Source organism: Suricata suricatta, chromosome 17 (assembly GCF_006229205.1).
Source record: "Suricata suricatta isolate VVHF042 chromosome 17, meerkat_22Aug2017_6uvM2_HiC, whole genome shotgun sequence".
Classification (NCBI taxonomy): domain Eukaryota; kingdom Metazoa; phylum Chordata; class Mammalia; order Carnivora; family Herpestidae; genus Suricata; species Suricata suricatta.
In genome coordinates, this window is record NC_043716.1 from 51,244,282 (window position 1) to 51,263,468 (window position 19,187).

The window sequence follows — 19,187 nt, forward strand, 5'->3', positions numbered from 1 at the left end:
AAGTAATAAAACATTAAAAGAAAATTTAGGTTAGTACAACTGATTTCTAAAAAGAAGCTTGGCAACTTTAAATGTCCACTGGGAATAAATAAAAGCAGGGTGACGTTAATGACTAAGCTTACAGATCCCACCCAATCAAGGTTACGGCCCTTTGACGTTTCCTGAAATCATAATTTCAAGTTCCCTAATCCTACTCCTCCCACAGGACAACATGTAAGACAGGAGTGGCTGTCTTAGCCCACATACCCCTAAAATCCTAATAAAAATAGTGCTACACAGGAGGTGTCATTAGAAGTTCATGGAGTCTTTCATCGGCAGTTTTCTCTCCTCCCCGACTTCCCCCAATGATCACATGAAACAGAAGTTCAAAGCCCTCTAACCTACTAGATCATTCTTCCCGACCCTCGCTGGAAAGGCTGCTCTTGGACACATTGCCCCCATTATCCCTCCCCACCACCTCGTATTGTGACACGTTACTTCACCAGACTGTTACTTCGAGTATGGAACCCAGGCTGCTCAAAATTTTCAGGTTTAAAGAAAAAAAAAAAACCACACGTTTACCTCTGGGAAAGTTTGTCGGCTGTGCAACAGACAAGGTTTGTACGTGTTCTACATAATAATTAAATGCTCCTAGACGGACTTCTAAACCCCAGTTTAGAAGACAGAAGATAGAAATAAATTAAAGGAGGTAGTCATTTTAAGTGAAACTGCCTGGAATTGTGCTGTCCGGGACACACAGGTAGTTATTTAAATTAAATTAAATTAAATTCACTCTCCAGTTCCTTAGTCACACTAGCAAAACTGTCAGTGTTCAAAGGCCGCAGGTAGCTAGTGGTAACTGTGCTGGACAGCACAGAGAGAGGACGGACAGCACAGAGAGAGGACGTTCCCATCTCCCATGCTGCAGAAAAGTCCATCCTACAGCCTTGGCAAGAAGCCAATTTATACAAAACAGCATAATCTATTGTCATGAAAATTCTTAAAGATTCGCCCTTCCATAGCTGGAGGGCAAACGTACTGGATTTGAGCGCATGGTATCTCGTACAAGGTCCTACATCCTCTACTCCAGCAGAGTGGCCCGGCAGGCCTGTGACCCTAAGGTCTGGAGCGGAAGTCTTGGTATTGGAGAAAACGTAAGGTATCACCCCGAGCTCAAAGCCCTGCCTTCGGCAGCATTCCTGTACCCTGAAGACAGCTAACTTTATTAATGAGGACAGATCTAGGCGTGGGATGATCAGTTGTGAGTGTGTGGTGCTGATAAAGGCATAGCCAATCAGCAAAGGGCCACACCATTTGCCTCACACACAGCCTCAAGTGCTTCTAAGACCATCATTTCTGCTCCCTAACCTTTCTCTCCTGACATTAGAGCTTATCTGCACGTTACTTTGAAGTATCTGGAGATTAAAAACTAGGTGAAAGGTGGGTTTCAAACTAATTTAAGTGGATGTGCTATTACGACAGGTTTGAACCAAGAAATTACTCTTTTCATCCTATGACCAGAGACTTTTTTGTGGAAAAGAGCTGCAGGTGCAGAGCAAGTTCTGATGGAAGGCCAGCTGACACCCCCGGGAAGCTCCCCAAGTGACAGTATGCCGGTCCCCAAACTCTTAATAATGTGCCAGCAGCAGACGGAGCCACCCGAACCGCTTCTGAGCCGGACCCAAACCTTCTCATTTCCTCACTCATAATCCACACTGTATCTGTCTTTCCAGGGACACTAAAATGAATGACAAGGAGGCTGCAGAGCAAAAAGAGTGTAAGAACACAGTGTTGGGCTGGTTTTGTAGATTTCAACTAAACTCTGGAAAAGTCTCATGATAATATCCCTGCCCCGCACGAGTCCAGCTGTGTTCTCAAGGTACCAGAATGATCTCCTGCCAAGGCCCGCTCCTCTGGACGGTACTCGATTAAGAATGAGCCCTACTGTTCTTCATTCTTCTTTCTCTAGGTTCTGTGCAGATTCTGTCCTTGGAACATTCTTCTTTCAACAAATTGTTAATAATTGTCAAGATGATGGCTCATGTTCCACCCTAGCCACACGGTCAGATTCTACAGAAAGCTACACTGATGCCATGGCCCAGATTATAATTTTAGCAGCCACCATATAATTGATTAGACTCTCCCCAGGCATCTAGCTACAGATTGTGGTTTAGCATCTGTTACTTCTAAGGATGGATGACTACATCACTGTCCATCATTTCATTTCTTTACAATCTTCCTGCCATCTCCTAGAGACTGAGCAGAGAAGAGATCTTAAGAGGGGCACCTGGGTGGCTCAGTCGGTAAAGTGTCTGAGTCTTGATTTTGGCTCAGGTCATGATCTCACAGTTCGGGAGTTTGAGTCCTGCATTGCTTCAGGCTCTGCTCTGATAGCGCAGGGCCTGCTTGAGATTCTCATCTTACACTCCCCCTCTCCAAATAAATAAATAAACTTTAAAAGGAAGAATGAGGAGGGAGGAAGGAAGGGGGAAGAGGGGGGAGGGCGAGGAGTGGGGGGAGGAGAGGGGGAGAAGGGATGGGGGAGGAAAGGGGGAGAGGGAGGGAAAGGGGAGAAGAGGGAGGAGTGGAAGGGAGAGGGGAGGAGTGGGGAGGGGGAAGAGGGGGAAGGGAAGAGGGGGAGGGGAGGAGGGGAGGGGGAGAAGAGAGGGAGGGGGAAGAGGAGAAAAAAATCTTAAGAATATGGAAACTAGTGTTTTTCAAACTTTAAAAAAAGTAACAAAACCCCTTCTTTCTATTGGAAAAAATACCTCAATATATATGAGACAAAGGGCCTGTTTTGGTTAAAGTAGGGGTTTTCTTGAAATACATCCACTCCTCCATGGCTATCCCAGTGTATTTTATAACAGTCTGAAAGACCACCATCTCAGACCAACCCTTCATCTTCACACTGAGGAAACAGACCCAGAAAACTGGACTTGGGAGATCATATGATAGCGGGAGCTGGCAGAACTGGCACATGAAACGTGGGATGAAAAGCAGACAAGAAACCTCTGTCCAAATCGAAAGGTTTCTTGGATGGCAACCGAGCCACCACTGTAAACAGGCTGAGATTATTCCTACACCAGGTAAAAGGAATCTGCTACAGAACAACCATATTTAGATTTCTATACAGCAATGGATAAAAGGAATCTTTCTGCGGGAAATACTTAGGCTTTTCCAGGTATGAGACATCACAAGAGCCTATGTTCCTAATTCCAATAGCAAGTTAGTAATTGGGCCCCTAATTTCAAGTTTAGTCTGCTCTTGTTTCCCATACAAGCAGGCTTTGTGCCCCACTCAGTGTATACTCGAATCAAGAATCCAGTGCAGAAGTATAGGCAACCCTAGATTTTCACTACTGGCCCAAATGACCTTTCCAGAATCTTAATCCTTGTATGGACCATCCCCCCACCCAGAGCACGATCCTTGTGGAAAGACTGCCCAGTACAATCAGAGCCAATGAAAATACAGAACCACAAGAAACAATCCAGCATCACCTACCAAGGCAATCCCATTTGAGGAGCTTCAAGGAGAGTACTGTGGAGGAACGAAAAGAGCAGCGAACCTGGAAAGACTCGGGTAACCTTGCTGAGCTCCCTAAATGTTTCCTTATCAGAAAACTGAAAAGTGCTCTTGGTGATCTATAGATTTTTCGCTCCAAATTCCACAATGGCGGGTTTTTCTAATTTAAAGTCAAGTTGCTCCTCTTCATTTGGGGGTCCCAATCCCAACTTTCTCCTCCCCACCTTCCTTACAGGAAAAAGAAACTGCAGTTTGATCGAGACTCAAAGCAAGCCTAGCACCCCTAGGTCAAGACCCAGGTCCTGAGGTCAGGGCTCGGTGGAAAGTAGAGCATCGCCATATAATCCTACCTCCCGCCTTCGAAGTCAAACGGCTCCGCATCCGAACAGTTTAGAATCCTGCCTGTTTATGCTACAAGCCACTTTGGTCATTCGCCCCCCCGTGTTCACAACCGTCCGAGGCACCCATTCTAATATTTATCCCAATCCTTCCCTGCTGCAGAGCTAAACCCAATCCTTTCTGACCTTGGGGAGACGGCGGCTCCCAGCCCCAGTCCCTCAAAGACGTCCTAGGGGCTCCCTCTCATAGATCAGACATTCCTCCCATCCCCCCACCCTCCTAAAATTAGGACAGGGAAGCTTCAGGGCCACGGTCTCTCTTCCGGGACCGTTCAGACTGCATTCCACGTAGGGAAATACAAGAGGGGGAAAGACGGGGTTGGGGGGGAGACTTGGACCCTGGCGAATCCCTCCTCCAGCACCTCGGAGACCAGGTACTCGACCACTCGCGCATCGCTCCCCCTCCTCCCCCGGGCCGTAGGGCTCCCAGATGAAGACCCGCAGGGCCCACGCTAGCTCGGACCCCAGCTTCGCGCGCTCCGTCGGCCCCGGCCCCCAACGAGAGGCTGGGATGGAAGGAGGTCCCTGAGGTCTCACCTGGGGCGGAGGCGCTCGCTCATGGCAGCCGGTGGAGGGGAGCGACGCGGCGCCGCTCCGCGAGATGAGGGAACAGAGGGTGTCGCGTTCTGGCGGCCGCCACGCCCACCCCCTCGGGCCTTGGCTCTTGCCGCGGCGCGGGTGGACGCTGCCGGCGGTGAATACCCCTCGGTGGGACCTGTACCACCGCTACTTCCGGCGTCTGCTCCGCGCCCCCCCATGTCGCACTGCCGTGGTACCGCCCTCTCGCGGCTGCGCATTGGCGCGACCGCGACCGCGCCAACCGGTAGCCCCGCCTACAGGAAGAGGCGGGCTCCGAGTGGGAGGAGCGACTGGGAGTCTCTGGGAGAGAGGACCTCATGAGAGGCGGCCTGAGTATTCGCCTGTTCGCAGCCGAAAGGGGGCGACATTAAAGCCAAGCCAGGTTTAAATTAATTTAAAGTATTTCATGATAATATGATACATCCATTTAAGTTAAGCCCTTCTGAGTTAACAGCTTTATAAAAACACAGCTGAGAAGCATCAGGCAGTGGCGCAGACGCCCGCGGCGGGTCCTCAACAGGAAGGTGGGAAGCTGCTGGAGGGCTGCCCTGGGGGGCTTGTCGCGGGGGCTTCCGGGACTTTCACACCTGGCTGGGTGAGGACGCTGCTGTGGGTGAGTTTCGGCCTGTCGGGCTGTGTCCTAGTGCCCATGCCCTGTGTCTGGGGTCGAGGGGAGGGGGCTTCCCGAGGAGAGAGGGGAGTCGATCGGGTAGCGGGACAGCCGTGGGGGCTTCCCTGGGCTGCGGGATAAGCCCCCCTCGGCGTTCGTGCGGCTCCGGCGCTTCCGACTGAGGCTGCAGTGGAGGCCGGCCTGGAGCAGCAAGCCTCCCGACAGCCCACGCCCACCGCGGGAAGCAGCGACTCCGCTTCCGGAAAGAGTGCTCGGAGCTGGGAGGAGGGCGGGCCAGGTATCGAGGCTCGGGGGTGGGGGGTGGGGGGTGGGGGGGGCGGTTGGCACAACTCCGACGGTCCCGTGGCTTTAACTGTCTGCTTTCCGGAGCGCGGAGAGGGACCTACCCTGCGAGTTGCTCGTACTCGGTTCAGTGCGCACCACATTTATTCACTGAGTGTGCTGTTGAGTTTTCTTTTCGATTGTGTCTTGCGCAGGCTGATAATTAGAATCGAGTTTCTTTTGCCAGACCCAGAAGTTGCGATCGTGAGGCATGGAGAGCCAAAAGAAACAACCACAAAATTAGCATCCTTCTGGGGAAGTCCCAGTAAGGAAGTATTCACGCACCCAAGGTAAGACTTTACCACGTGAGGGTGCAGGATCTTTCCAGTAGGACTGAGTGTCGTGGAGTACCGTAGAAGCAGACCCATCCAAGAGGCCCCAAGCCTCTTCTGAAGTTATAGTCTGAGGCCCGTGGACTGGCTCTAATGGGTATTTTTGTAAGTCAGCGGCTCATAAGTTTGATTATCTTGTCAGATGGGTACCTTCAAAGTCAGAATGATTACTGTAATCAGAAACGGTTTTGTTTTGTCTGAGTTCACATAGGATCTACATGGATTGGCCAGGATTGTATCTATTTATCTTGTAAATGGTTTCAGTGTCACTTTTTGACTTTAGTAGTTAGAAGGTATTCACAGTCACAGTGATTTATGATAGTGTTTGCGTGTTTACCACTAGAGAAGAAATTCATTCAACAAATACCATATGCCCAGCTCAGTGCTCAAAGAGGTGCAAGTGATACATGGTACTATTTCTTCATATTTTTTACGTGGTATGAACATCACAATGGTTTCAAACTAGATGAATTTGCTCGCACTCTGTTGTACTACAAACGGTAAATCGGGGACCATGTTCCCTCCATATATGTATTTTTAGTGCATCATACACACTTTTAAGAGGAAAGGGACAGAGTGATTGAGAGAGAGAATGTGTACATGTATGTGTATATGTGCATTTAACCAATATGGGAAGTGTTGGTAGAGCTTCATTTCTCCTGCTGATACTGGAAGTTTCTTCCTGCACCTTTGTGGGTCTCCACGTACCACGTTGAAAACCAGGACTCTGGTCAGCGGCCTTCAGGTCTCGGCCTGGATTTCTTATTCTTCACCATTCTTTCCTTACATGGTATGGTGAAGGGCTTCAAACAATTTCATTGTACTCGTGTAATATCCGGTTGACTTGTAACCTTAAATAGCAAACATTTTAATCTCACTGCTAGTTTGGACAACTTTTTCTTCCAGTGGCCATTATTTAGTAGATTGAAGTCTTTTAGCTGTACTCAGTTCCTAGTTAGGGATGTTGTAAACCCTCTTTGATGGTCTTTTACTAATGATTAGTTCCTAGAAGACTTTAAGAAATGTACAATGCCAAGCGTAAATAAAGCCAGGAATATTTATCTTAAAACCATCTGTGTCTTCTATTTCCTGTTTCTGTAAGAAAATGAAACAAAACACATTATTTAAAACTTCCTTTGACCTAGGTTCTTCTAAATGAAAGGTACACACTTAAGTGAAATATTAGTGTTTACTTCACGAACTACATGCCCCTCATAATCTTCCATTTATCTTTTTTGGGAATAGGAGAGGGACACGCTGCCAGGATGGAAGTGTGCCCTTACTGTAAGAAGCCATTTAAGCGATTGAAGTCCCACCTGCCGCACTGTAAGGCGACAAGGGCGTCTGTACCTGCCGATCACAGAGCTCAGCAGTCCAAGCTAGCGACACGCCCACACGCTACAGAGAGGAAAAGGCCAATCACAGATTTAAATGCCACCAAAGAGAGGGAGTCAGAGACCAAGAGTGAGAAAAGAAATACCAAGTTGGTAACGGACAAACCAGAACGGACAATGAAGTCTTTTCCGCTGCAGGCTGATGCTTTGGGAAGAGCAAGGATCACAGGGGCGGGTGAGGACCTCAGGAATCGAGTTCAGTGCTCCCTCAACATGCTCACAGATCCTGAACCAAAGCTTGCTTTCCAGGGAGAAACCAAGGCTCAGTTCTTTGCATCAGAAACCACCACTCCTAAAACAGAACTTGCCAAAGGTTTGCCTCCATCAGGGAAAAGTAGACGTAAGCTTTCCGAAACCAAAGCATCTTTACCTCTTGGCCCAGGAGAACCTTCATCACATGAAGATAGAAAATGTTCTTCAGCCTTACCCGATGATGTGCAGACCACTTCTCCTAGATTGGACAGAATTGATCCCCTAAGACAGAAGCTTCTAGTAAACTTACTAGATACGGCTAATGGTGATTTTCGTAGTTCTCCCATGAATCTCCGTTATGGGGTTGAAAGGGCAAGAACATCCTTGACAAGCAGTGAGGCAGAGTCCAAGGCCAAGGACCCCCTCTCAGAAGTCCCTAGTGATGTTAGAGACCCTGAGAGACAAGAAAAGGGCACGGAATCACAGTTTTCAGATTTTAAAGTTAGCCCAGGAGGCGAAACCCACGCCAGGGAGAACCAAGGAGAAGGACTTGACCTTGGAGCCGAGGCACGTGGGAGCACAGGAAATGTAGAGAAAAGTGCGTCTGTGACCGACATGCAGGATCGGGGGGCCTCTCTGAGCAGCGATGCAAAGGACTTCAGCGGGGACAATTCGGCCACAAGGAAGAAAGGTCGAGACGAAGGTCCCGATTTCAGTGTGTTCTCTCCGAGGGAGACGACTTGCAGCGAGCTGCTTTCTGTCTCACCATCGCATAATCAAAACCCAGCCTCTCTGGCTGCTCGGTTTGTTCAGGAAGGGAAAGCGGAAGCCTGCAGGCCTCGCCGAGTCCCCGGCATGAACACGTTCTCGGAGCGTGGCGAGCGATCCCCTCCGCAGCACGGCCCGTCCTGTGGGCCCCAGCAGTCTTTTCGTTCAGTCCTGCGTCACGCCTCTGACGGTCCCTTCAGCCAGGTGGCCGTTGCTGGCAGAAAGGGCCTCTCAGGGTCCCTGGGGCTGGAGTGGTTTCCAGAGCTCTACCCTGGTTATCTTGGCCTGGGGGTGTTGCCAGGGAGGCCCCAGTATTGGAAGGCCGTGGCCCAGAAGCCTCAGCTTATCGGTCCCCAGGAGGAGAGACACTCACAAGGTAAGCATGCTCGTTTGCAAGGACCGTCCAGCCCCTCCAGACAGCTCTGTGTCAGGGTCGGAGTATTCGTGCTTTCTCGCAGGTGGCTGATTTTACCCAGACCTAATCACGGTTCTGAAAATGCTCATTCTCGCTCCAGAAGCAGTCAGTGCCGGTGGTTTACCGCTCTCCCTTCCCCTCCACCCAGAGGTGCAGGCGGCTGGTGACATTGCTCACTTGAGAGCTGTCTTGAGAGACTGGGTAAGGGGCTGGGAAGAAGAGGGGGCTGGGAGGCGGCCTCCTTGGAAGCTGTCAAGAGGCTCCGTGCCAGTGCCCGGAATGGGTTAAAAGGCCCCATAGAGCCAGGGAATTCCTCAGTTTTCCCCACACATCATTACTTTTAGTTGCCGGACTACCTCTCCAGTTAGAATATGTCAAGTTCCTTCATTTTCCTCATCAGAAAGCTTTAGATTTGTCTCTTAAGGTTTTTTACAAGAATAGTTTTTCAGTTACTTTTTAAAGTGCATTTGTTTATGAGAGAGAGAGTGAGCAGGGGAAGGAGGGAGAGAAGCTCAAGCAGGTTCCGCAATGTCAGTTCGAAGCCCGATGTGGGGCTCGAACTCAGGAACCATGAGATCATGACCCGAGCTGAAACCAAGTCAGGTGCTCGACCGGCTGAGCCTCCCAGGTGCCCATGGACGCTCAGTTAGGTTAACGTAGCATCCACCTCGGGTACGTGTGTGCGTGTGTGTGTGGTGTTCATCGGTGCTTTTAGGTTTGACAGGAGACCTGTAGCAACTCAGAATAGCTTTGCGCTTGAAAACCTGTAACATTTCTTCCTAAAGGGACATGTTTTTTTCTGCGGTGTATTTTGTGTAAATTATTACGTAGTCACTAAAGGCCAGGACGTCTGGTGTGAAAAGCATTTCCTATCATAGGGTAAGGATTCCTTTCTAAAGGTTTCGGAGCGGGACCCTGTCGGGTGAGGAGGACCACTGGCTAAAGCTGCCGTTCTCCGCCGGCCGTGCAGAGACATTCCTGACATCTCGGTGCTCTCTTCGTGGTCTGTCTCAAGGCCAAAGCCGCCCGCGAGCCCCTTTCCCACGCCCGCAAAGAATCCGTATGAACGTCTGAGTGTGTTGATCTCGGCGTGCCGCTTCCATCTGTGTTCTTGCCGAGGCCCCGCCACTCGGAGAGGTGGGCCGTGATCCTCATCTCTGCTTTGCAGGTGATACAGCAGGCATGGAGAGAACCCGTGCCTTGTCCAAGGTCGTGCTGCCGTGAACGGTAGAGCTGCAAGCAGCACACTGTCTCCTCAGACCAAGTTTCACCCTTTCCGCTAAACCACGTTGCAGAAAGTTCACCAGAACCAGAAACACGGGGGTTCCACGGCGCTCCTCACTTGCTCGTGGTCTGTGATGGCGCAGGCACGCGCACAGCCCGTAGCAAATCCCTCTGGCCAGCGGGACCGCTCTGGTCCCTGTGCGTCTCTCACAGTGCTAGGGGGGAGGGTACACCCCCTTTCATTCTAGAGGGAAGGGGAAGAGACTCCCATCGGTCAGATGGTGACTGGATGAGCCTCTGCTAGGCACCATGACCTTATTACCTCATTCAACCCTCGTGACAACTCCGGTGACTGTCAGTGGCATCCCCGGCCCACCTTCTTTTATGGGTGAGGGACCTGAGCCCCAGACATCATTCATTCATTCATTCATTCAGGGCGGGAGTGAGCAGGGGGAGAGAATCCCAAGCAGGCTCTGCGCTGTGTGGGGCTGATGGGAACTCCATCCCAATGACTGTGAGATCAAGACCCGAGCCACCCAGGCGCCCCCAACATCTCAAGCGACTTGTCCGTGTTCATCCAGTAAGTGGTGGCCAGAATTCAAGTCTGGATCCATCTGAAGACACCCATGGCCTTCATCCCGTGCATTAGGCTTACTATTTGGGGCACGTACGGGTTGCTGTCGTGGTTGGTGTAAGTTACAAGTTGACAGGTTCGCTCTGGTGGGTCCCAAGAACACAGTACTAGTAAGGTAAGGCCTGAGTTTCTCCAGAATGGTGGTGCGGAGCTGCGTTGTTCCCTTGTATCACTTCCGGCCTGCAGTGCTGTGACCAGCGCAGCAGACCAGTAGCCCAGAGGATGCGGCTGCGCTGGGTTTCTGGAAGGCAGGAGCGACAAGTAGGTTTACCGATCTCGGCTTCAAGAGCAGAGCCGTCTTGTGAGGTTTAGTGAGAAGGGTTTTCACGGACTTACTACCCCAAAAAAGTGGTTTTCCTGGCATTGGAGAAGACAGACTTTAGAAGTTCAAGATTTAAATCTCGGGACTGAGCAAGTACAAGCGGCTGACCGTCCTCAGCAATGGAAATTGGTTTCCTTTGTTCATAGGAACAGATATGAACATAGGAGCTGGCTGGGCCCTGGCCAGATGTCGGTGGCCTTGGCTTCCGGGACTGAGAGGCGAAGAGCTCTGGGCCCCGATCAGGACAACGTGACGAGCCCACATAGGATTAGCGATTCCTTCGACCTCCTCCCCAGAGACTGGTTCCGAGGTCAGGTCTGAGACTCAGATTGCAGGTGCTGGGGAGGCCCCAGGGGGCGGGGGGCTCAGACCCCGCAGGGGGTGTTGGCAGACAGAAGGTGAGGGAGAGAGGGGGAGGTTTGAGTAAAACACAGTTCCTAGAAACTGGCCGGTGGGGAGCGCAGAAAGTAAAATAAGGAAACCTGATAGGGTCATGGGTTTTTAAAGACCTGGAAACGGCTTCATAAAGCCTCTTCTCTCATCTTCAAACAGCATCTCCACCAAGAAGGTATCTGAGTGAGATGTTGGAGATGGGACACGTGTGGTGAAGGGGCTCAGAGCAGTCAGGAGCAGAGCAGAGCTGGAGCTTGACAGTCAGGAACAGATCTTTTTAGTAGCCAGAGGCAACCAGGCAAGGAGACCTGTGACAACAGCCAGAGGCTGGAGGAGTGTGTCGGGTCACATGTCTGGCATTCCAGCCGGGCCAGAGGGGTGGCAGGAAATGGTCGAGGTGCCTGGGTTGGTTCCCGCATAGATGCTAGAGGGTGGCACCGCGGTCCCTGGGTTTGGGACATAAGGATGTCTGCGCTGGCAGTGTGTCGAGGACCATGTCCAGAGACGAGATGGCAGCGGAGCCAGGCCGAGGGGGTGTCGATCAGAACCCGGGGTCCCTGGACAGCGGGAGGGACGACACTGAAGAAAGTCGCAGCAACTTCTGTGGGTTCTGAGCTGGCCTCTCCTGGGCCTCGGGTGTCTCTCGTAGCCCAGCCCAGGGCCCGAACTGAAGTCCTTCGCACAACTGTGACAGCCCTCAGTGGAGCAAATAGGCTGCTGGCCGGAGAAGGGACCGCGTGCAGGGGCCGCCCCATCCCTGACAGGGCAGGGGAAGTGGTTTTTCAACTGCAGTTTCCACAAAACTGCTCCTTCCCGTCTGTTTTTCAGGCTTTTTCCAAGAAGAATGGGCTGTGTCGTGCTTTGGGTTTTTTAAGAGCCTAGTCTTCACCTTGTGAAATAATTTTCTGGGTGATTCCTCGGAAGCCAGTACGGTTTTTCTCATCGGTGGTTCTCACTTGCTGAGTATCACCCTCATCTGGGTGTCCTCTTTCCCTCCACGGCGGCGGCTTTCCCCACGTCTGCTAACCTTGTTTATCCTTTCTCCCGACGGACCAGACCGACACCAGAGGACCGGCAGCAGTAGAGACTCCCTGCCTAGCCTTAAACAGAAAAACAGGTGCAGGAAAGACGTATATAGAGAGCATAAACCCTCCTTTCTGGTTCTTCATGGGTTGTTCCCGTGTTGGACGTAACTGGTCGCTGGCCAGTAAAAGCAGAGGTGACAGAGCACGTGTGCTGACCCTGGCCGTGAGAACCAGCCGTAGTTAGTATCGCGGTAGAAAGTTGTGCCTTCTACTTTAAGATTCGAAACAGATGAACATAAGGGAAGGGAAGCAAAAAGGATATGAAAACAGGGAGGGGGACAAAACATAAGAGACTCAGTTGGAGAACAAACAGAGGGTTTCTGGAAGGGCTGTGGGAGGGGGATGGGCCGAACGGGTAAGGGGCAGTAAGGAATCTACTCCTGAAATCGTGGTTGCACTCTATGCTAACTAACTGGGATGTAAGTTTAAAAGATAAATTTTAAAAAGCCCTGCCTTTGGCCGGAACACATGAAGTGGGGGAAGGTGCAGGCGGACCCTTTCATGACGCTGCACACGTCGGGCAGCTGCGTGGTCCATTCTTCAGACCGGAAGTGTAGCTCGATCCTGATCCTTAGGGCCACCCTCCGCCTTCTGCAGAACGTCCCTTTGGGAACAAACCACCTTGACTTTCAGCACTTAGTTAACTGCAGCCCTGTACGCAGCCATCCAGCTGTTTCGGGACCCTTCCCACAGCCTGGCCCGGGGCACCCCAGGCACGGAGTGTCGGGAAAGAGACCGAATCTAGATGAACTGTCACAGTGACTTCTGTTTGGAACCGTAGTTCCTTTGTTGGAAAGAAGCTGGCCTGCCCTCAGGAGTTGGGGACCCCCGACCAGACTTCCAACCTCCAGCTTGTCTCTGATGAGGCTCTTGGGAGCAGTCCAGAAAGGTGAGCTGGAGTCATCGACTGCCGGGTGTTCTTGCTGGTTCCGAGCATGTGGATGAGGGTCGCTTACGTTAGCCGTGATGGTTCCAGGCAGGCTAAGGAAAAGAGAAAGAGACAAACGTGGAGGCTCCCCTCTCTGCCCTGTTTTCACCGTGGAGCCTCCCGTCAACGCCAGGAGGAGAGCAGCGGACGTTACGGGCCAGCTTTCCTTTTTTGTGATGCCTCCCCCTGGCCACCTTCCCTCCCCTCTCCCCTGCCCGCCTGGATCGCCCCAAAGCCAGGAGGAGGGCCCTACACCTCAAGTTGACCAGGCATGTTAATCCCCTCCCCACTCGATTCCGGCCAAACTCCCAAAACAGGAGTAACTCAACTTATTGAAATTAAACACTCCACCTTTGGGCCTTTTCATCTGTTTAAGAAAAACATAACCCCCGTGGTGGCGGGAGAATCCTGTGACTCCAGCCCCGTGGCCCAGGCTGACCGAGATCATGCGGACAACCGGCAGGTTGCAGCCCCCACTCCCAGGCCACCATGGCAGCCAGACACGTCTCTCTCTTCTCACAGGCTGGGTCAGGTGCCGGGCCACCGTGCGGAGCGGCGTCGGGGGCGTCACCATGCTCTTCGCGGGCTACTTGGTCCTGTGGTGCAGCTGGAGTTTCAGACATCTGAGTAAGCTTTTTGATACTCTGAGCCTAGATCGAAGGCCCCGTCCCGCTCCAGGGACCTCCCAGCGGTTCTCCGAATGGCTTTTTATAGTACAGTTTTGTTTCTTTGCCCCCTGCCCGAGGCTCTGGGGTGTTTTATTACGGGTTTTGGTCCTGATGACCTTCCTGAGATGGGACTGGCATTTGCATGACTGCCCCTGTGCCCCGCGTGAGGCTCTCCCTGAAGGCCTGCTGCTCTGTGCTTCGTCCTGAAAGCTGCGGGCCGCCACATCGGCGCCCCCGTAATGCTACCTGACAGCTGCCGCGCAGCATTGAAAGCAAACGCTTCATACCCCAAAGTCTCAGTTAACGTTACTTTCCGCATCGAGAGCACAGCCGTCCTAGTTAGGGGTCCCCCCCCCCCGCCGGCGGCAGGTCACCCAGGACGAAAGCGTCTGACCGCCGCTTCTCTTTTTAGTTCAGGTTAACTTTTCTCATTTTCTAAACATGTGGCTTTATAAAAACATACTTTTATAATTAAAATGTTACAAGGACATCCGATAGAGGGGGATGTCCAAAGAGCCCAGTACTTTTCCCCAATTAAAAATAAAAACCCCAGACCCTCTCTGAAATCTTGGGGTGTAAAAGTTCGAGGTGACCATTAACCCCAGTATCCTCCACAAATGGTCGGCGGGGCTTCTAAGACCCCAGCACTGGACTCTGATCGGAGTTTCTCACACATCTGGTGCCCGGGAAGCGGGAGAGCGGGGCGGGGGGGGGGGGGGGGGAGCAGCACGGACCCCTGCCTCCTGCGGGGGCCGCTGGGCGTGCGTCACACACCCGCACACCCCTCCCGGGCAGAGGCCTCCCCCGAAAGGTTTACCTGTCTGAAAGGGCTCGGTTGGTTGATCCTCGGGGTGGTTTTTCACATCTTTGACTTGAAGCAAGCAGACTGTTTCTAAATCTGTAAAACAAAAGGGAAACAGTGATCGGCTCAGGCGAGACTGACACTGTCCCCAGGAGTGGCCTCCTGGCCTCTTAACGCTTCTCTCTGTTTGTCCCAAGAGCTGCAGCGCTGGCGCAAGTAGTGGCCCGGACACCCCGGAAGAGAGCTCCGAGACTGGGGGAGCGCGGCCCAGGCCTCCGCGGTGCGGAATGGACAGTTATAATGGTATTTGGGGCAGGGAGAGGGTGTTGAAAAGAATAAAATTATTGGAGCCAAAAACCGTGATGTTAGGAAGTCCGTCCCTTTACTGTGGACCGGCCTGGGTCTGTGTGACAGGTCTTGGGCCGGCTCTGCAGAGTGACAGCTCCTGAGAAGTCTTGTTTGTCTGCTCCTGAAGGCTGAAGGCGTTCAGGGAGGCAGGAAGGTGACAAGGGTCATCAGTAAAATTTTTGAAGAGTTATTTCTTAATTTGCAGTCAATAATATCTCACTTTTAAATCTTTCTCTCTAAAAGTATTAGCTTTGGTTATTACTAGTTACAAGATATTAGGCTACACACTCCCTGACATAGGTTAGTGTCTGAAGTGGCAGGAAATCTGCCTCCGTCGGGCCCTTTGGGGTCCTTGACACCTTGGCAGGTGTGAAGGCATAAAAGCAAAGTAAGGGTGGATACAGAATCGCAGGTGAGTCTGTGGGAAATCCTTAACAAATCTTTATAAGCTGATTAAAATGAAATCACACATTAAACAACATTAAAGTACGTTTTATACATCTTGAGTATAATAGCAAATGATTTCTGTTGATCATCTCCTTCTGGAAACTTCAGAATCCCACCCCATCCCTTCCTGAGAATTTCAACGAAACACTTAGACGTTCCTTTTACTTTGTCAGGGTTTTTGGGTTCTCCGTGTCTCTTCCCCCATCCAAATCGTGTTTTTCTCATTTCTTGGCTTCTGCCTTGGCCCTCACTTGGTTACTTACAGATGGAAAAGGCTTAGAGGAGACGTAATCTAGATTACACACACACAGAGCTGTTTCTCCCATCCCCTTTCCAACATGGGGGCTGATTATATATCCTAGATGTGTTTGCGTCCACCTGATTTATACACGTGTGTGTGCACACGCACGCACACGCACACACATTACCTTTGCTTGGGAGATTCTCTTGCCAAATGCGTGAGGTCAGTCCCTGTTTTATCCCAGCTCCTTCAGAACTTAAATTCTGGCTCTGTCTTCTGCTTTATCTGCCTTTTTTCCCTCCCTCTCTCCCCTTCTAATTATCCCCGGTGGGAGTAATTTAATCCTGCATCAGTTTCTCAGGGTTGGGGACAAGGTACACCAGGATTCCCCATAAGGAAAAAATTCAGGGTTGAGGAGAGAACTGCATTTGTATTATAAAGGGGTTTGTGGCCAATCTTTGCAGATGTCCTTTAGGCGAGACACTTCCGGGCTCCCTGCACCTCTCCCTTGGTACTTAGTCCAGGTCAGAAAGCCTCAGGGTGCCAAGGTAGAAGGCAGTGCTCCAGTGATGCCTTCTCGCCCCAAGTCCACCCAGCAGCTGCCATGGCCCCTGCGGTGGCCACAGTGGCCCAAGGCCAATGCAGCCCACTCCCCGTTTTGTAAATCAAGTCCTCCCGGCGCACAACCCTGCTGCTCCGGCTGGTTGTCGTCTGGGTCAAAGCTGAGTGCTTACGGCGGAGACCACGCGGTTTGCAAAAATGCCATGAGGACGTGTGCCGACCCCGCCCTGGGGGAGTGGGACCTCCCTCCCCACCCCCTGCCACCGGCCCCCACGTCTGGAGTGTTGAAGGCACCTTGCGATCCTGGCCCTAATAGATGGTTTGGGTTAGCACATTTTGGTGAAAGCCTTTCTTGACTCCGAGCCTTAGTGCCCCCTGACGCCCAAACCCAGAGGTGCAGTGGTGGTCTCGAGGGGCAGCCTGTAGCCCCCACAAGACGTACCACTACCATAAATAAACGAGTGTCACTTGTCCGAATGAGAATGCCACAACAGTGAAACTGCTCTACTTAATTTATAGCAGTCGGTATTTCACATCCCTGAAAATAAGTTCCTTAATGTGAAGAGCAAACTACTTAATGATCCATCCCATCGTAAAGGGACAGCTGGCTGCTGTTTCACCAAGTTCTTCGAGAAAGGTGGGATCCCACTCTGAAAAGGATTTTTAGTTTGACATGGCCAATGCCAAGAATTTTGATCCACGTGTAGGAAAGAAGAAAAAGCCTTCACTGATGTCTTTGAATTGATACTGAGCATGGATTTTTTTCTAGTTTTTAAAAAATGTCTATTTTTGAGAAGGAATGTGAGCAGGGGAGGGGCACAGAGGGAAGGAGACCGAATCCGAAGCAGGCTCCAGGCTCTGAGCTGTCAGCACAGAGCCCAGAGCAGGGCTTGAACTCCCGAACTGTGAGACCATGACCTGAGCTAGTCAGAACCTTAACCAGCTGAGCCCCAGTACTGAGCGTGGATTCCTAAATGGTCTGCGGGACTTTGAAGAAGCCGTTGGCTGTGTCCCCAGATGCTGGAGCCCTGGTTCCTAGCCACTCGCATCGCTGCCCTGTGGGGTGGGGGTTGTGCTTGAAGACCTTTCATCAGGTCTTTTAAGGATTTCCTCGTAATCTGCCACGTAGTCCGCGTTGTTGAGGTCAGCTGAGAGCTGGGGATTCTTTTCCCAGATCCCGGTCCAGACCAGCCGCGCGATCAAAGGAGCAGTTTCCGCTTACAGTCGCGATGGACACTTGGCTCTGGGGGTGCATTCATTGCTCACATCTGCAGATATCCCTGCAAGATTGTTCACTTGCACAGCCAGTCCTAGTCCTGTCTGAGACCCGGCAGATGTGAGAGAGTCTTTTCAAAACCGGGGTCGCAGATGAGGGAGCCCCTGTGACCTGCTGGCGTGAGTCAGGAGTACCTGCCTGCTCTTCACAGAGCCGAGAGAAAGCCTGGGATGCTCCTACCGTGACGGCCCGTGTTCAACGGCCTCCTCGGTGTTGTCTCCCCAAGTGAGGCCTCACGCCTCCCGTGGCACGCGCGGGACACCCCCCCACCCCATGAGCACCAGTGTCCAGTTCGGCTTCTAAGGCAGCGGCGTGGATTCCCAAACAAACCTTGGAGCAGCGCGCAGAGAATCCCTACGGGTGGTCCGTATCCACCTGTGAGAAGACTTACGGGGAGTCTGGGTTCCTTCCAGAAGCTTGGAAACCCTTCCGGGCAGGCCCGAAGGCCTTGGCTGCACCCCTGTGGTCTGCGTGAGGTGGGTTATCTCTGGTCGTAGCCCCTGGGCTGGAAGCCTTGGTGACAGTATCTGAAATACTGAGTTTACTGGGGAAAGTACTTTTTTCTGATACATATGAGAATACTTAGCTACTAGAGATAATCCTCTGTATATTAGAAACAGGGTGTTTTACTTGTTCCCGGTCAGCACTGCTGCCACGTCCTTTTTTTATGCTGATTTACAGATGATTCTGATTTTTCTGTCCCCTGTGTTCTTACGTGTTCCTACCACATAACAGGGTTTTTAAAAATTCCCTCTCAGGGCGCCTGGGTGGCTCAGTCTGTTAAGCCTCCGACTTCGGCTCAGGTCAGATCTCACATTCGTGGGTTCGAGCCCCGTGTCAGGCTCTGTGCTGACAGCTAGCTCAGAGCCTGGAGCCTGCTTCCGGTTCTGTGTCTCCTTCTCTCTCTGCCCCTCTCCCTCTCATGCTCTGTCTCTCTCTATCAAAAATAAATAAAATATTTTAAAAAATAAAAATTCCCTCTCACCTGATTATTTGCCTCTTCCAGACCCTCACCTTTAAGATGGTGGCCGCGGCCAGGGCCTAGTTGTCTAACTTCCTGGAGCCTCTCTGGAGGGTCTGGACTGTAAAGTGGGGACAATTATCCCTACTTGGCAGAGATTTGGTGGGATTGAAAGGCCGGGACCGGTGAATTCCAGCAAGGGCACATGCGTGGTGGGAATTAAATTATAACCGCTCTTCTGAACCCTCTGTGGCCTCTGGCTAGTTCGGATTCTGAACGTGAACCAAGCGAGGACGAGCCCGCCACGGTCCCCGCTAAAATGCGGCTCCCCGTTGGGGCCTCTCTCAAAGCCAAGTGCTCAGCAGAGTTCTTTACCTGCGTTCTCATCCTTAGGGCCGCCTGGGAGGCCGGCGCCGGCAGGCTTCTTTGTCACACGGAGGAAACGGAGGCTTGAGGCTAAGCAGTTTGCCCACCGGCTGAGGGGCTGACCCCCAGGATCTGTCTGTGGGCCCCTCCTTCAACCACGCGGCCCCCGCACCTCCCGGCCCCAGGCGGCCGGGCAGCCGTCTCCATCCGCCACAGCTGGGGGCCCGTCCTACCGCACACCTTCTACTCGTGCTTTCTCCATTTCTCCCAAAGGCTGCGCTTGGCCTCCCCCTTCTCTCCCAGTGCGTCGGATCGCGTTGGCGCCTGACCCACAGCCATGTACACAGTATGGCATTGAATGGGCAGGATCCCGCCCGTACCTCCCCAGGACTGACCCTGG

General features: G+C 52.0%; 2 protein-coding genes across 7 annotated transcripts in view; one reads left to right on the top strand and one right to left on the bottom strand.

The window, feature by feature from the left end:
* Positions 1-4,755, bottom strand: part of FAM104A (family with sequence similarity 104 member A) — a 16,315-nt gene extending 11,560 nt beyond the window's left edge. The window contains exon 1 of one of the 3 annotated variants that reach the window (XM_029928633.1): positions 4,437-4,755. In XM_029928633.1, coding sequence (XP_029784493.1) covers positions 4,437-4,696 — 260 coding nt within the window. In that variant the 5' untranslated portion in view covers positions 4,697-4,755. Of the gene's footprint in view, positions 1-3,480; positions 3,510-4,436 lie in introns of those variants that run through there. The other 2 variants (XM_029928634.1, XM_029928635.1) reach the window with 2 other exon arrangements.
* Positions 4,756-4,765: 10 nt separating this feature from the next.
* C17H17orf80 (chromosome 17 C17orf80 homolog) lies at positions 4,766-15,441 on the top strand. 4 transcript variants are annotated; one of them, XM_029928629.1, is made up of 7 exons: positions 4,773-4,860; positions 4,949-5,091; positions 5,586-5,720; positions 7,008-8,492; positions 12,971-13,078; positions 13,640-13,744; positions 14,785-15,441. In XM_029928629.1, the coding sequence occupies exons 4-7, from the start codon at positions 7,028-7,030 to the stop codon at positions 14,805-14,807; spliced, it is 1,701 nt and encodes a 566-aa protein (XP_029784489.1). In that variant the 5' UTR covers positions 4,773-4,860; positions 4,949-5,091; positions 5,586-5,720; positions 7,008-7,027; the 3' UTR covers positions 14,808-15,441. The 4 variants fall into 4 exon arrangements, with proteins under 4 accessions (XP_029784492.1, XP_029784489.1, XP_029784491.1 ...); XM_029928631.1 differs by having other exon boundaries at positions 5,618-5,720; XM_029928632.1 differs by lacking the exon at positions 12,971-13,078 and having other exon boundaries at positions 4,766-4,860.
* Positions 15,442-19,187: the final 3,746 nt, after the last annotated feature.

What these genes read in the sequence shown, in the direction of transcription:
- C17H17orf80 (XM_029928629.1), top strand. Translation starts at nt 7,028, where the DNA reads ATGGAAGTGTGCCCTTACTGTAAGAAGCCATTTAAGCGATTGAAGTCC. An exon ending in GGAGGAGAGACACTCACAAG is followed by an intron (nt 8,493 to 12,970) that starts GTAAGCATGCTC and finishes TTGGAACCGTAG; the next exon opens with TTCCTTTGTTGGAAAGAAGC. An exon ending in CTTGGGAGCAGTCCAGAAAG is followed by an intron (nt 13,079 to 13,639) that starts GTGAGCTGGAGT and finishes CTCTTCTCACAG; the next exon opens with GCTGGGTCAGGTGCCGGGCC.